General features: G+C 41.4%; 1 protein-coding gene across 4 annotated transcripts in view; it reads left to right on the top strand.

Moving 5' to 3' along the window:
• LOC140200061 (CRACD-like protein) overlaps positions 1–17678 on the top strand; it is a 202602-nt gene that overhangs the window by 105026 nt on the left and 79898 nt on the right. For all 4 annotated transcript variants that reach the window (XM_072262767.1, XM_072262769.1, XM_072262766.1 and 1 more), the window contains 2 exons: positions 4503–4579; positions 12321–12486. In XM_072262767.1, the coding sequence (XP_072118868.1) occupies positions 4516–4579; positions 12321–12486 (230 nt within the window). In that variant the 5' untranslated portion in view covers positions 4503–4515. The remainder of the gene's footprint in view (positions 1–4502; positions 4580–12320; positions 12487–17678) is intronic.

The raw sequence follows: 17678 nt of genomic DNA, 5'->3' as shown, positions 1-17678 counted from the left end.
TTGGTCAAAATTTCTGTGAATAGCTAAGCGAGTAAAAGATGACCTAATTATAATGAAATATCAAAAATTCCCCAAACAAGAATTGAAAGACTCTTAGCTGGCTACAGAAAGAGTTTACAAGCTGTGATACTTGCCAAAGAGGGTGTTACTAAGTACTGACCATGCAGGGTTCCCAAACTTTTGCTTCGGGCCCTTTTCCTTTTTTGTTATTTTGAAACTGTAAAAGATGGAAATAAAAAAAGTAATCTTGCTTAAAATATTAAAGAAATGTGTCATCTTTAACTTTATGCCTTTTGGAAATCAGGTCATCTTTTATTTGCTTAGCTATTCACAGTAACAGAAATTTTGACCAGGGGTGCCCAAACTTTTGCATACCACTGTATATCTGGATATTCTCCTTGTGAGATACAATGTTAGCCTAAAGCCAGCTTTGTCCTCTAGATTTCTATCAGAATCCGTCACGTAATTTTGGAGAAGATCAAAGATACTCACCCCAAAGCTCGTTTTTTGAGCGGTAAGCGTAAAGGAGTTGGGTGCTTACTGATCTGGTTAACAACAGATGGTGCAATCCGAGGCATATTACGATCGAGGAACGTGTTTGCAGACTGGATATTGAACTTTTTACTGTTGGACTTCGGCCACATTCCACCGTGATACAACACTTGGCGGCATGGGAGGTCGTTCCTGCCTGTGGCCATCGAACGTGCAGCTCCTCCCGTGGAGGGTCAGACACCCTGAGCCAATAGACTGGTTCTGGACTTATTTTCCATCTGGCATAGTTTGCATTTTGTTGTTTGATTGTTGGTGGTTTTTGTATTGCTATATTTACGCTCTATTCTTGGTTGGTGCGGCTGTAACGAAACCAAATTTCCCTCGGGATTAATAAAGTATGTATATCTATCTATCTATCTATAACTTCACCCAAAGCAGGCCATTATTTCATGGTGTACTGCCTGGGGAGAGCTGGGTAGTCCCAATGATGTGACTAAAAAGACAAGGCTTCAGGGTGAAGACGACAAAAGCCACACATGATGGAATGTGGAACAAAAAGCAGGTTGCTGGAAAAACTCAGTGGGTCAAGCAGCCTCTGTGGAGGCAAGTAATGTAAGTCGACAGTTTGGTTGAGACCCTGCATCAGACTGCCTTCTGTTATTCTGATGGGATCATCCATCTCTTGAGGGAAGAAGAAAAAGCCATGGAAGTTTGCTGTTATGAAGGGGGATTGACTCTCCAGTACCCAGTGGCTCCTATCCCGGGGCATTGTTTTGCTGACTTTAAAGAGAGCAAACCTTCCTATTAGTGGAGTGGATTATTTAAACTGTGGAGAAAACCTATTTATTTTTGTCTCCATTAGAAAAAAATTTTGAACTACACACCAGGCCAAGAAGGAAAAACCACAAGCTTCCATTTTTGACAATTCAGAGCTTGAAACCACGATACCTATTTCTGATGGAGATAGACCTGCATCAACAGCAATTCATTTTCCCCTGTTGCTGTTATTTAGTTATGCTGTGGACTAAACTTAAGGGTTAAGTTTTTGATTATTTCCTTGAATCCCACTGAGTTGCATGTTATATAATCATTATATTATGTACTTCTACATAAAAGCATAAATATACAGTATAAGAAAGTGAGTGTGGCATGTGGCCAAGTGGTTAGGGCGTTGGACTAGCAATCTGAAGGTCATGGGTTCGAGCCTCAGCCGAGGTCCTTGAGCAAGGCACTTAACTACACAATGCTCCAGGTTTACCCAGCTGAAAATGGGCACCGGCAAAAATGCTGGGGGTTAACCTCGCGATAGGCTGGCGTCCTATCCGATGGGGGGGGTGACGGGTAAGAGTATGAGTGTCTCGTACTCTCAGTCGCTTCACACCAAGGAAACCGGCATGGGCCACAAGGGTGTTGACAGACTTTAATAAGAAAGTGAAGCAAGTTATTTGACCCCTTCGCCTTTCTCCATTATGGCTTACCTTTTGCCTCACTATTTCCTGCACCATTAACAAATTTCTTATTCAGAAATCCATTGATTTCTGTCAGAATGAATACACTGCCTGAGCCTTGATTTCCCTCTATCAAGTGGATTCCAAAGATTTGCTTCTTCTTGTCTCCTTCTAGAGTGTCTGACCCCTTTTTAGATTTCTTTCACTAAATCTCATTGCCTTGGCTGAGGGAAAGATCATGCATCCACTCTGTCATGTCCATAATAACTTTGTATGTTTAGATAAGTTTGCCCCTATTTTAAACTCTAAAGCAGGGATTCCAAATGTTTTTTATGCCAAGGACCCTACCATTAACTGAGGGGTCTGTGGACCCCAGTTTGGGAACCCCTGCAGCCTCAAGAGTCTGGGCTCAACATGTTAAATTTCTTGTACATATAATCTGCCATCCTAGGAATCGGTGAGGTAAATGTTGCAAATCCTCTATTGCAAGTAGACCCGTCCTTAAGCAGAGATAAGACCAGTACAAAATATTCTAAATGCTGTCTCACCAGGGCCTGAGATAATTGGAGAAAGATGTCTCTTGTACTCAAATCCTCTTCCAGTTCAGTTTGGTTCATATTATGAACAGATTTTTCAACTCGTTGGGACTTCCTTTCTTTCTCATTATCTGCGATTTGCAGCGCATGTACTCTGAATTAAAAAGTACAGCAAAGCAAAATCTGTTTGTACTTTATCAGCTCACTGCAGCTGTTAACCCTAAATCCTTCAACAGTTCAGCAATAAAAATGCATCTATTTCTTCATTAAATCTGTTCTGTAGGGCCAAAAGAAAGGGCTTGCACTGGGATGTAATATTGCAAATTACTGTCAGCAGATTAGCTTGGAACTTCTCAATTATTCTTAACGCACTGAAGGAAGCAATGTGTTAGTTAGATTTCTATAGATCTGCACAGTTATGAGCATATTGGCTGATGGTCGAGCCATGCAGCGAAGGCAGTTGTGATGATAATTATGTGTGTTTACCTCAGTAGTTGATTATGACATCTAATAGAATGGTTTAACCTTGAGTTTTAAAAAAATTGAATGATACTGAGAGTAAAATCAAAAGGAAAATCTTTGGAAATATGAAAAGTTCCAGAAGTGCAGAGGAAGCCAGCCAATATCTTAAACTAGTGATGTTTTGAAAGTCCGGTGGAGGCTTGTGAGTAAATGAGATATTTATTCCAACATAATTTTGAAGATAATTTATGAAAATGAAGAGGCCAAATATGTAAATCTTAATATTTTGTAGATTACTGTAGAGGAAATAAGTGACCTTTCAGAGATCTTAAACTGGTTAATTGGTTTATTCTTGCATAGACTGAGGTACAGTGAAAAGCTTTGTTTTGTACGCCATCATTTTATCACTTTAGTACATCGAGGTAGTACAAGGGAAAACCAGTGACAGAGTGCAGAATATAGTGTTACAGTTATTGTCACATATACTGAGATACAGTGAAAAATCTGTCTTGCATACTGTTCATACAGATCAAATCATTACACAGTGTATTGAGGTGGAACAAGGTGAAACGATAACAATGAGAATAAAGTGTAAAACCTGAGTGCAGTACAGGTAAACAATAAAGTGCAAGATCATAACGATCTTGATAATGGTCAAGAGTCCATCTTATCATACAAGAGGTCCATTCAAGATGCTGACAACAGGAGTCTGGTGCTGCTTTTAAGGAGTTTGCACACTTTCTGTGTGGACATGTGGGTGTCCTCTGGTTTCTTCCCACATTCTAAAGCTAGGTGGGTCAGTGTAAATTGCCTCTTGTATACTTGAGATGAGTGGTAGAATTGATGGCAAGTGGGAAGAATATATTACAAGGAAAATAAGCAGCGGAATAGAATGAACCAGCTTGGACTTAATGGGCCGAATGGCTACTTCTGTGTCAGAAGGAAATGTGAAAATGCACTGGGAAGTATTGAAGCCTCCTGCCTTGCAGAAAGGAGTGAGTTATATGGATCGGATGGATTCATGGTTTACAAAAGGAACTGGTTTCTCAGTGAAACCATCATCTCCTAGGTTATATTTCTCTGTTCAGATAGTGCTTTAGAATTCCTGAAAGTTTGCTGTTCAGTCAAAAGTTATGCATTTATAGTGTGATTAAATTATAATGAGAAACATTCTTTTACAAATTGGATGTTTGTCAGTCTTTGCTTGTGTGTAGTTTTTCCATTGATTCCATTGTACTTCTTTGTTCTGCTCTTAATGCCTGTAAGATATGGTTGTATATGGTAAGATGTATGTACTTTGATAATAAATTTCCTTTGAACTTTGAGAATGCTGTTTCATATGTTGACCAGAGCAACTCAGTAGTGACTGGATGAGGCCTCCATTCTCCATGAAGAGATTCCCAATTTCAGGAAAGAAATGGGGAGAATGTGGAGAGTTTTTGGAGAAAGTGTCTTTAAAGACTAGATTATAGCATGAAGATTAAATTTAACAAAATTATTGTTTCACAACATTTTGAAAACAATGATTCCAAAAAAAATTAACAACCCTCTATTTTTTCCCCAGTGAGAACACCCTAATGGCTACTGGTTTGACAGACCCCAAGATGCAGGAAGCTGAAGGGCCCACGGAAGATAGCTCAGGTAAGAAGCTTTATCACCTCTGTGAAATGTGCAAGCTTTTGCTTTAGTTTTCATAGAAAACATTTTAACTGCTGAAGGGTGTGAAGTAATTATAATGAGCAGGTGCAATACAGTGTGGGGAAGTGTAAAATCATGTACAAACAGGAGAACATTTGCAGATGTTGGAAATCCAAGCGACAAGCACAAAATGCTGGAGGAACTCAGCAGGCCAGGCAGCATCTATGGAAAAAAGTACAGTCAACATTTTGGGCCAAGTCCTGCTGAAGGGTCTTGGCTCAAGACGTTGACTGTATTTTTTCCCATTGATGCTGCCTGGCCTGCTGAGTTCCTCCAGCATTTTGTGTGTGTTGTATAGTCATGTCCTTTGGTAGAAGGAATAAGGGCATAGATTATTTTCTAAATGGGAAGAGAATTCTGAAATCGGAGGTGCAGAGGGAATCCTAGTGCAGGATTCCTTAAAGATTAACTTTCAGGTTGAGTCAGTAGTAAAGAAAGTAAATGCAATGTTAGCATTCATTTAGAGAGAACTAGAATATAAATGCAACATTATGATGCTGAGGCTTCATGAGGTGTTGGTCAGACCACATATGGAATATTGAGTGCGGTTTTGGGCCCAATATGTTAGGGAGGATGTTTACAAGAATGATCCCAGGAATGAAAGTGTTTACGTATAAGGAGCATTTGATGGCTCTGGACTTGAGCTTGCTGAAGTTTAGAAGGATGAGGTATGGGGTCTCATTGAAACCTGTGGAATACTGAAAGGTCTTGGATAGAGTGAATGTGGAGAGTATTCTCCCAGTAGTGGGAGAGTCTATCACCAGAGGGCAAAGTCAGGTTAAGAGGTTGACAGGCTCTTTATTAGTGAGGGTGTCAAAGGTTATGAGGCAAAGGCAGGAGATTGGGGTTGAGAGGGAATAATAAATCAACCATGATGGAATGGCAGAGCAGACCCAATGGACCAAATGGCCTAATCGTGCTCCTATGTCTCCTGGTCTAGACATGGACCAAGTTGGTGGCAAAGGAGTGCTGTTGTTGTGCACAATTCACAGGGTGGCATCAAAACATAGAAATCCTGATTTAATGGCATGTGGAGTGTGGTTAAGCAAAGCTCACACAATCCTCCTTTCAGTCTTCCTGACTACAAGGCTGCCCCATCTCAATGCTTCCCACTGGATTGGAGTTAATCTACAGGATACAGGGGAACTGATCGACTTTAGTCAGCTCTGCCCCAGAACCAGTATCGCCCACTCATTGAATTGTAGGTCACAATTTGTGCTCGCATCCAAGTCATCCTTCAACAATGTGGGTATGACAACACATCCATCAGATGAGGAAAGGGCTTCAGCCAATCAGCTCCCATCACACAGTACTGCTGCCAAAATTCTGCTGCTCAGAGGCTTCATTTTCCATGTATTGGGAGCCATTGCTCAATGAAATATCAATGATAAAATTTATGACTGTCTACAGTACCAGCACAACCTATGGCCATCTAGGGAAAAAAACCGTTTGATAATCAATACCTCAAGCTCCTCTACAAGCTCCTGGTCTATACAGCAGCATTGATACGTACACTCTTATGTGCTTCATAGGTAGGGATAAACTACAGTGGATGTCTCAAGTACTGGAGAGGTACCATCAATACTGTCTCTGCAAAAAACCTCCAAGTCCAGTAGTAGGAGAGGAAAACCTATGGTTATCATGCCTTTAGCAAGGATTTGATCGCAATCAGTTTGTTACAGTGCACAGGCCACGCCAAGCAACTGGCATCAAAATCAACATCCCACCCCAGGCTCTCTCCCACTAAAAAGATCTTCAGGAGGAAAGAAAAATAGTTCAGCTTGTTCTCAAAGTTTTCTTGAAAATCTGTATCTTTACTAAACCTGGGAATTGTGAACTCTGACAGGTGAGCTTTGTTCGATTAATTACATAAACTCACCAATGCCTGGTATAAAACAATGGCTACTTTATTCTATGCCATCTTTGACATAGCTGGCATACTTAGAAATAGTCACATGTGAGGAAATGTGCTTGCATAATAGTGATGCCCCCATTAATTAAATAAATTATTCAGATCTATTGGACTTTGTAAGACAGTGTTGCAATGCCTTATATGAAGGAGGTTTCTGGTCATGCAGTGAATATGTTTGACAATATCAGGGTGCTGGCTGTACGTTAATTGAGATTGCTCATTTAAAGGCTATTAGATTCAGATTCACCAACAGTTAATTTCATTCTGAGTGTTTTGAAGGATGAAGTGTTTAGCTTAAGTCTGTATCCTCCCCACATATCAAGCAGTGGCAGAACAGGATATTGTGTTGGGTATTGTCTGAATGTGGCCTTTTTCTGGAGCTAACTTCTAATGAATAGTGTATGTCGTCTGGAGTTAGACCAGCACTTTAGTTCCCTGGCTGGGATAGTGCAAGAGAGGGATGGTGAAATGCAGATTACATTGTTCTCAACTTCCTGCCATTCTTGGTGGTAAATGCAGTGTGTTGGCGAGATGTCATGCTATTGTAGTGGTTAGCACAATGCTTTACAGCCACCGGGGTTCTCTCCGTAGGGAGTTTGTACGTTCTCTCCGTGACTGTGTAGATTCCTTCCAGATGCTCCACTTTCCTTCCACATTCCAAAGACACATCATTTAGGGTTAGTAAGATCTGGGCATGCAGTATTGGCACTGGAAGCACGGAAACACTTGTGGGCTGCCCTCAGCACATATTTGGAAGTATGTTAGCCATTGACGCAAATGGTACATTTCACTGTATGTTTCAATGTACATGTGACAAATAAAGCAAATCTTTAAATCCCTTCAGGTTAGACAACTAATTCTAGCGTACTTCGATGCACACCGCAGCCAGTGGGCCCTATGATGGACAGGTGGGATATTTATGTGATGGGTAAGGTGCCAATGAAGCAGGCTGCTTTCTCCTGGCTGATGTTATCTTGCAGTGCGCTCGTTTCTTGTAGTAATCCCTGTTGGGCATTATTGCATCCATCCTAATTGGCAGAGCACCAAACGGTGCACGGCTTTGAGATGGTAGCTTTTGCAGAAATGAAACTATTGATGCTGCCATGGGGAATGTACAAGCAGTGGCCACTTTATTAGGTACACCTGTACACCTCTTAGTGCAAATCAGCCAATCATGTGACATCAACTCACGACATAAAAGCATGCAAACATGGTCAAGAGGTTCAGTTGTTATTCAGATTAAACATCAGTATGGGGAATAAGTGTGATCTAATGACTTTAACTGTGGAATGATTGTTGGTGCCAGACAGGGTGGTTTGAGTATCTCAGACCAGCCTGTCCTCCTGGGATTTTCATGCACAGCAGTCTCGAGAGTTTATAGAGATTGGTTGGAAAGCCAAGAAGCATCCCCTGAGTGGTAATTCAGTGGGCGAAAATGTCTTGTTAATGAGAGAGATCAGAGGAAATGGCCAGACTGGTTCAAGCTGACAGGAAGATGACAGTAACTCAAATAACCACATGGTGGTGTGCAGAAGAGCTTCTCTGAATGCACAACACACCAAACCTTGTGGTAGTAAACACACAATACTCTGGAGATGCTGGGGTCAAAGTAACATGCACAACACGCTGGAGGAACTCAGCAGGTCGGGCAGCATCCGTGGAAACGAACAGTCAACGTTTCAGGCCGAGACCCTTCGTCAGGACTGAAGGCGGAGGGGGCCAAACTCAGGTTGGAGGAGCAACACCTCATATACCATGGTGGATAGACTACAGGAGCAGAAGACCACACCGGGTTGGACTCCTGTACCTAATAAAGTGGCCACTGAGTATACTGTAGTTAGCAAAAATGCAAGCAAATGATCACCAAGGTGTAGACGTGCAAAACCAGCAATAACATCACCCCACACTCCTTGGGGTAATTCTGACATTTGTATTAGTATTTGTAGACGTGACATTGTGGTTAGCTGAGATATTGCTGTTTGCGTTTTATCAAACAATCTAAACCTGGGTGCTATACCTTTCTCCTAAACAATTATTTAATTTTCCTGATTACTCTGACCTCTGCAAGTGACATCCACAGCACATTTTGGTAGGGATAATAGGATAACATCAATGACCTGGCAGTACGAGACTGAGATAGGTGTAATTGTAATTTGAAGTACAAAGATTGTGATGTTCTCCTTGATCTTTCTGTTTTCATTTTTGTGACTGAATTACTTTCATATACATGGATATAAATGAATTTTCCTCACTACAGCTTCAGTTTCACTTATTGTCCTTGGTTACATGAGCACTCACATAATACCCAGCACAGTGTCCTGCTCTGCACCCTTGACAAGTAGGGATGTTGTAGGCAAGGTAATCAGCAGGATTTAAGTGCCCTGGCTAATGCATGCTGTGGTAATCATACCCTTGGAGCTTGAATCACTTCCTTGATGCCAGTGAGAGGCACATTGTTTAACAAAGTGAATTCCACATACCGACCACTCTCTGCATAAAGAACTTGCATGTGACATCCTCCTCTATAAATTCCTGCAGCCACCTTAAAATTATGTTCCCTTGTATGAGCCATTTTCACCCTGCGAAAAAGTCTCAGGCTATCCACTCTGTGCTTCTTATCATCTTAAACACCTCTATTGAGTCACCTCTCACCCTCCTTCACTCCAAAGAGAAAAGCCCTAGTTCACTCAACCTATCTTCATAAAACATGCCCTCTAGTCCAACCAGCGTTCTGATAAATCTCCACATCCTCTCTGAAGCTGTCACATACTTTCTATAATGAGGTGACCAGAACTGAACATAACATTGCAAGTCTGGTCTAACCAGGGTTTTATAAAGCTGTAACATTTACCTCACAGCTCTTGGACACAACCCCTGACTAATGAAGGCTAACACACCATATGCCTTGTTAACAATCCTAGCAACTTTGAGGGGTCTATGGATATGGACCCCAAGATCCCTGTGTCCCTCCACAATGCTAAGAATCCTGTATTAACCCTGCATCCTGCCTGCAAATTTGACCATCTAAAATGAATTTCTTCACACTTTTCTAGGTGGAACACCATTTGCCAATTCTCAGCCCATCTCTGCATCCAGTCAATGTCCCATTGTAACCTACAATGACCCCTCCCCCACCCCCACGCTATCTACATCTCCACTATCCTTCGTGACATCTGTAAACTTAATAACCCACCTTCCAGTTCCGCATCCAAGTCATTGATAAAAATCACGAGTGAAGGTCCCAGAACAGATCTCTGTAGAACACTATTAGTCAGAATACTTTCCATCCACCACAGGGATTCCCAAAATACTTTGTGCCAGAGAAACTTACCATTAACCAAGGGGTGTGTGGACCCCAGGTTAGGAAACCCCTCATCTACTTCCACACAGCCTTCTATAGGCAAGCCAATTCTGTGTCCACACAGCCAAATTTCCCTGGAATCTATGCCTCCTGGCTTTCTGAATGATCCTGCCATTGGGAAACTTATCTACTGCCTTACTGAAATTCAAATACACTACATCAACTGTTCTACCTTCATCAGTGTGCTTTGTCACTTCTTCAGAGGTCCTGTGGAATTCATTGCCATGCATGGCTGAGGAGGCCAAGTCATTGTGCTTTTTGTAAAACGCAGGTTGATAGGTTCCTAATTACTAAGGGCATCAAAGGTTACGGGGAGAAGGCAGGAGAATGGGGTTGAGAGGGATTATAAATCAGCTATGATTGAAAGGGGGAGTAGACTCGATGGACTAAATGGCCTAACTCTGCTCCTGTGTCATGTGCTCTAGACCTCATCTCGTCTACTTCCTGCACTCTGCTCTCAGCCTTTCTCCTACTGGACAGAACAATGTATTGTGCTGGTTCTTGGCCTTTCCCCTCGCCAGCCTCCACATTCATTCGATGACCCTTCTCAATTTCTGCCACCGTCAGTGAGATTCTACCACCAGACTACTTTCCCCTCTCTTCACTTTCCAGTATTTCTGAGGGACCATTCTCTCCAAGGTGCCCTGGTCTGCTGTTGTTGCTCGCCATCAACTCCCTGCCCTCTAACATTTTCCTGTACAACTGCAGCAGAACCAGTCAGGCCCTTTGTACCTCCTGCCTTCCAATGATCCACATGGTTACGTAAAATCAACGCGTCTAGGTTCTTCTTTGACCTTTGCAGAGCGAAAGAGAAGTACTCAGGTCCAGCTATCCTGTTCAATGTTCTCCCCATGACCATGCAAATTTCCTTCAGATGCTCTGGTTTCCTCCCACACTCCAAACAGGTTTGGGTTAATTGGTCACATGGGTGTAATTTGGTGATGGGGTCTCATCGGACTGGAACGGTTTGTCGCCATGCTGTATCTCCAAATAAATAGGTGGTCTGCTTGGAAATGGGGGGCTTTGTACTGAGTGAGATTGTTAACCATATTTGCACACACAACCTCAGAGGGTACATTTAAAGCAACAATTTTAAATCTGGTTCTATACTATTGTTTCCACTTTATTTTTGCCCTTTTTTTTAAAAAAGTTCAGTAATGGTGCTTTTGAGTCAATGCAAGGGAGCATTCTGATGGTACTTTTCCATTTTAAGACTTTAATCTTTAAACATGAGAAAAGAGCAACTAAAAGCACTAACCTGCGAACATATGAACTAGAAACAGGAGTAGGTCTCTCAGCCCCTTGAACCTGCTCTCCATTTAATAAGATCATGGGTAATCTGATTAATAACCTTATAATCTGATTATAATCTAATATAATCTGATTATAACCTTACTATACATACCCATCTACCCATGGTGATCTTTTACCACCTTGATTATCCAGAAAAAGCCTACTTCTGCTTTCAGAATATGCAAGGACTATTGCCACCTCCTTCTGAGGAAGAGAGTTCCAAACACCACCCCCACTCCCCCCCCCCCCACCGGCTTAAACTGGCAACCACTTATTTTTGAATAGCTATCAAAAAATTCTAGATTCTGACACGAGAAAACATCCTCTCCACATCTATGTTGTCCAGACACATCAGGATCTTGTATGTTTCAATCAAGGCCTTGCTTCTAACACGAGGAATTCTGCAGATGCTGGAATTTCAAGCCACACACATCAAAGTTGCTGGTGAACGCAGTAGGCCAGGCAGCATCTATAGGAAGAGGTACAGTCGACGTTTCGGGTCAAGACCCTTCGTCAGGACTTGCTTCTAACCTCCACTTTATCCAATCTGTCCATCCTTTTCTCATAACCCACCGATTCCAGGTACTAGTGTTGTAATCCTTCTCTAAGTTGCTTCTTTACCATTAGTTTCTTTTACTCAGGGAAATTAATACTTTGCACAATGAGGAGCTCTTAGAACATATGAACACTACAGCACAGTGCAGGCCCTACAGCCCATAATAGTATGCCGACTTTATTATCTACTCTAAGATCAATCTAACACTTCTCTCCTACATAACCCTCCATTTTCCTATGATGTATATGGCTATCTAAGAATCTTGTAAATGTCCCTAATGTATCTGCCTTTACCACCATCCCTGCCAGGGCATTCCACACAACCACCACTCTCCATGTGTTCAATACTGTACAAAGAAGTTACTTGGCTGAACTTAAATGTATTTGTTGACAGATTTTAAATGCACGTGCCCATGTCCTGCATTTCTTACTATAATTAATCCCATGGCCAAGATATAAGTCTCTTTTCCTTTTAAGATATTGAAATGACCCAATATGCTGTTCAGGGGTTGCTTGTTGGTGTAGATCTTCTCCTCTTGAGATTTTTTTTTTGAACTTTTTAGGAAAGAAGAAGCTAAAGTTCAAATCACTCAAGAAGCTGTTTGTCAAAAAGAAGAAAAAAGAACTGATAACCCAGTCAAAGAGCAGCCTGAAGCAAAGTCAGTCAACAAGTGATGTTACTGGTCCGGAATTACGGACTCCAGATCCTGACTCTGAGGATGAGCAAAGGTAGGACTCCCGGAGAGCTGCTTCTGTGTTTTACCTCCTCATAAATCATTTTTATATCTCCTGGCATTGATTTCCATTTGTGTTTACTGTACTCGTTAATAATTTATTTAAATGTATGAGAAAACGACACCGCAATGTCTGCTGCACTGTGCCTTAGTTTTGGCAGCAAACCTAATAGACTTTAAGTGGATTCTGCATAACAGTTTTATTTTTTTGCTCGAAGTTCAATAGGCTCACCAGTTATCTTTATCTCTCTGTCATTTCACAGAAAAGAAATGCTAGATACAGTGAGGTAGGAAAATAGCAGATAGGAAGAGAATTTGGCCCACCGTCATGATTGATTCTTATCCCTCTCAACACTGGTGTCCTTCCTTCTCCCCGTAACCTTTGGCACCCTTACTAATCAAAAACCTATCAATTTCCACTTTGAATATATCCACCGCAATCTATGGCAATGAATTTCACAGATGCACCACCCTCTGGCTAAAGAGGTTCTTCCTCATCCCTGTTCTAAAGGGACGCCCCTTTATTGAGGGTGTGCCCTCTGGTCCTGGACTCCCTCACTATAGGAAACTTCCTCTCCACATTAACTCTATCTAGGCCTTTCAATATTCAATAGGTTTCAATGCAATTCCCCCTTCATTCTTCTTGATTCCAGCAAGTACAAGCCCAGAGCCATCAAACACTCCTCTTACATTAACTCTTTAAATATTGATTCTTTTGAGAATTTTTTGAAAATGTGGTTTGTATGTAAGTTGATTATTTTTGGATCTTTATTTTCCTTCACAAGCTGTTACTGATATAATTTCTCCAATGTACAGATCATTTTACAAATTAATTGTCAAATAGTCTGCCATCTTTCCCACACAAATTGCATCTGAAGGCACTCAGTCAATGATCAGACATTGATTTGAAATTATCATTATGCAGTAATAAAAATTGTCTTCTAAATTTTATTGGTTTGACTTCTTGCTTACTTGCTCATGAGAACAATTCAGGCAAAACTTAATGAGATTTAAATAGCTCTCAGCAATTTCATTCAAATTTGCTACAGAGAGGAACGTTGATCATAAAAATATAATTTAAAACTGCTAGATATTACCAGGGTTGGAGAAAATTAGTTAAAAGAAGTGTTGGTTTGACTGGGATTGTTTTCTTTGGATCAAAGGAGACAGAGGGAATATCTAATGCATTAATATTATATAAGCACCTTAGGGAGGTCAACACGAAGAGGTGTAACTCACAAAATGCTGGAGGAACTCTGCAGGCCAAGCAGCACATAAGAAAAGGAATAAGAGCTGACATTTTGGGCCAAAACCTTTCATCAGGGCTCAAGTCTTCCTCTCCATAGATGCTGCCTGACCTGCTGAATTCTTCCAGTGTCTTATGTGTGTTACCCTGGATTTCCAGCATCTGCAAAATCTCTTATGTTTACAATAAGAAGGGGATGCTGACTTAATGTGATTAGCAGAAGGCGAGTTGAGAAATTTCTGACCTGATGTGCTGATAAAGAGTGATGGGAAAAGAAACCTAAAGGCATTTGAAAAACACTAGGATGAGCATGTGTTGCCATAACTGGCCAGGATACAGGTCAAGAACTGGGAAGCAACATTAGCCCAAGTACCTCTCACAAACATGAGAAAATCTGCAGATACTGGAAATCCAAAGCAACACACACAAAATGCAGGAGGAACTTAGCAGGTCAGGCAGCACCTATGGAATTGATGTTTCGGGCTGAAACCCAAGTAGCTTTTGTTTGGTTTCTAGGGACATAATGAACGAGTGACCTATGCTGTGAAGCTCCTCTGATTATAGGGTCAAGGAATGGACCTCATCTCTGTATAACATCAATGGGTTAAACTTAGTTGGCCTTTGGTCCCTTTTTCAGTCTTTACCCTCTCAGTTTAAGCTATGCCCTCTACATGGAACAGTACAGCACAGGAACAGAGCCTTCAAACCACCATGCTATGCCTATCTAATTAAGCTATTGACACCTAATTAAAGAGATTCTTTGTGACTGCATGTGATCCACATTGCTCCATTCTCTGCACATTCATGTACTTAATGACTCTCTTAAATGCTTCAATCATTATCTGCTTCCAACACCAGCTCTGGCAGAGCACTCCCTCCCCAACTCTGTGTAAAAACAAAACAAAATTGCCCCACACATCCTCTTTGAACTTTTCCTCCACTCACCTTGAATGCAAACCCTCTATTATTAGATATTTTGACCATGGGTAAGAGGTAATAGCTGTCTCCCCCCTCTCCCCCCCAATTTTATAAACTATGGAATCTCCTCTCAGCCACTGACACTATGGAGAAAACAACTTACGTTTGACCGACCTCCCTTTATTGCACATTACCTTTAATACAGGCAACATCCTGGTAAAGTGCCTCTGCAGCCTCTCCAGAGCATCGACATATTTTCTACAAAGGCGTGTCCAGGATTGAATGCGGAGTTTAAAAATCTGTAAAATAGCTTTCCTACTCTGAACTCAGTGCCTTGATTAATAAAGGCAAGTTTACCAAATGCCTTCGTTAACACCCTATCAACTTGCATGCTCATTTTCAGAGAGGTGTGGATGTGGATGTACAGAGGGACCCACTAATAACGGGGGTGCCATTAACTGTGTACTTCCCCTTTACGCTTGACCTGCCAAAGTTCAACACCTCACACTTGGCTGGATTAAACTCCATCCACCATTTTTCTGCCCCTATCTGCAATTGATTGATACCCTGTGGTATCTTTTAGCGATCTTCTAACTGTCCACAATGTTACCAATCCTGTCATCTGCAAACTTACTAACCCACTCATCCACGTTTTCATCTAAGTTATTATCACAGATTGCTTTAGTTCTTTAGTTTTGATTCTCCAGGTAAAGATCACCCTTTAATCTCCTGTATGGGAAGGGATGAAGTCCTAGCCTGCCTGAACCCTTGCTATAACCCAGCCCTTTGAGAGCTGGCAACACTTTGTCAAAAGAAATTGTTTGGTAGGCATTGCCAATATTTGGCCAAAGGCCAGACCAGAGAAATGCCTGTACAATTGTGCAAGTTCAAACAAAGCAGTCTCACATATACATTCTAGTGCCAAAAATATACTTTAATAATATTGGAGAGATGTAATGCTGGGTATTTATGTCACTATTCACTGCATAACGTATACTCTGTTTGTTTAAAAAATTACATGATATCATTGCAAATTCCACCTTTCTTTAACATGTACTTAAAGAGAGAAAGGCCAATATTTCCAAATATTCGCTATTGATGTAACAAGAGGCCAGCTGGCCCATCAAGTCTATGCTTGCCGAGCAAACCCATTTCCATAAGACCATAAAATATAGAAACAGACTTAGGCCATTTGGCTCATTAATATTTCACTGTAGTTAATTCTCCCTCTGCCCTGCTATCCCCTACACTTGGATCCTTTACAATAGCTAATTAGCCTGCTAACCTACACCTCTCTGGGATGTGGGGAGAAACTGGAGTGCCCCAGGAAGCACACAGGATCAGGGAAAATGTGCAAACTCCATGCAGTGCAAACCGAATTGTTAGTGGGTACCCCAATTAATAAAATAACCTTCATTGGTGGGATGATGGATCCATGTATCTCTCTGTCATTCTGATACATTTGAATGTTGATAGTGGTCTGTGGAGTAACTCTGGGGCACTGTGCTCAGGGCTGTAAAGTGAAGGAAAGTAAAAGCTGAGCTATTTTTAGATAAATAGGGTAATTTGTGCTTCAGCGCAGGGGTCAGCTTTAAACCTCGATCATTGACATGGAGTCTGCAGCTCTGCAGTCACATCAATGCGCTGCAATTCCGCGTACGTTCTAGTACCTCAGTGTGCAATGAAAGCAACCAGAGTGACTTTACAGTGACTGCACTTGGCTTCAGTGTCCCGGCATCGTGGGAACTGCCTGTCTGCAACAGAAGATTGAAAGGACTCACCACCAGGCACAAAGATAGCTTTTATCCCGCTAAGTGGACCTCTTGGACGATTAAAGCTGAACTCTTGACCTCTCAATCCACCTCATCATGGCGTTTGCAGCTTATTTTTCCTTGCACTGCACTTCCTCTGTGTCACTATATTCTGCACTTTTGTTACTTTTGTACGGCCTCAATATATTTGTTTTGAGATTACCTGTATGGGTGGCATGCAAAACACAGCTTTTCACTGTACCTTGGACAATAACAAACCAATTATCAATATATCCCCAAGAGGAAATGAAGTGCTTCTAACTTTTATCTTTTTCTTTCGGAAGAAAATCACAGAAATTGTAATTTAATTTCAGAAGATATAGGAGCAGAATCGGGCCATTTGACCATTGAGTCTGCTGCGCTATTCCATCATGACTGATTTATTTTTCATCTCAACCCCCTTATCCTGTTGTCTTCCCGTAACCTTTGACCTCCTTTTCATCCTGGTGCAAACTGTGCGGCATAAAGGGCAGAGTGTGAGCACTTCCTGGACTTGTGCTGATATTTATTTTCAAGTATGATCATTATTTTCAAACATGTTCAATATTATTTTATGGTAAATTTAAGATGGTCACTGTAGGCTTAGCTTGCTGGGAACTTTGAGAAGATGGATTGTACTTTAACACAACAGAATGTAATTAGAATTAACAGAAGCTGAGTGTGTAAAAAACCTATCTCATTTTGGGAATGATTTGTCATATTGGGAAAGATGCTAACTGATGGAAACAACAATTACCGAACAATTGTTTATCTAAGATAACAGCAGTCCTTAGAGATTTTTCTGGCATTCTATTAGTTGCAAAATTTGCTGTGCATGACTTGTCCTATTCACAACTCCTGAAGTGGCTGGGCTTCCTTGGGAGAGTAATTAAACACCTGCAAGGCGACCTCTGATATCCTTTGGCAGTGCTGCAAGATTGAATAGCTTCCTTCTTCGGGTCTCAGGGTGCAGTTCTAGCTCTGTCAAGATTCATAACTAAATCATCCAAAGCCCACAGAACCAAACAAAATCAGAAGCATTTTCATATTTTGTGTGAGCTTTTTTTTTTGCAAGGTGCTCTTCTACACATTCAGGAAATCTTCTCTGCCTGAAACGTCGACTGTACCTCTTCCTATAGATGCTGCCTGGCCTGCTGCGTTCACCAGCAATTTTTATGTGTGTTGCTTGAAATTCCAGCATCTGCAGATTTCCCCGTGTTTGCAGGAAATCGT

Source organism: Mobula birostris, chromosome 7, assembly GCF_030028105.1.
Source record: "Mobula birostris isolate sMobBir1 chromosome 7, sMobBir1.hap1, whole genome shotgun sequence".
Taxonomy (NCBI): domain Eukaryota; kingdom Metazoa; phylum Chordata; class Chondrichthyes; order Myliobatiformes; family Myliobatidae; genus Mobula; species Mobula birostris.
This window is presented reverse-complemented; position numbering and strand designations above follow the sequence as displayed.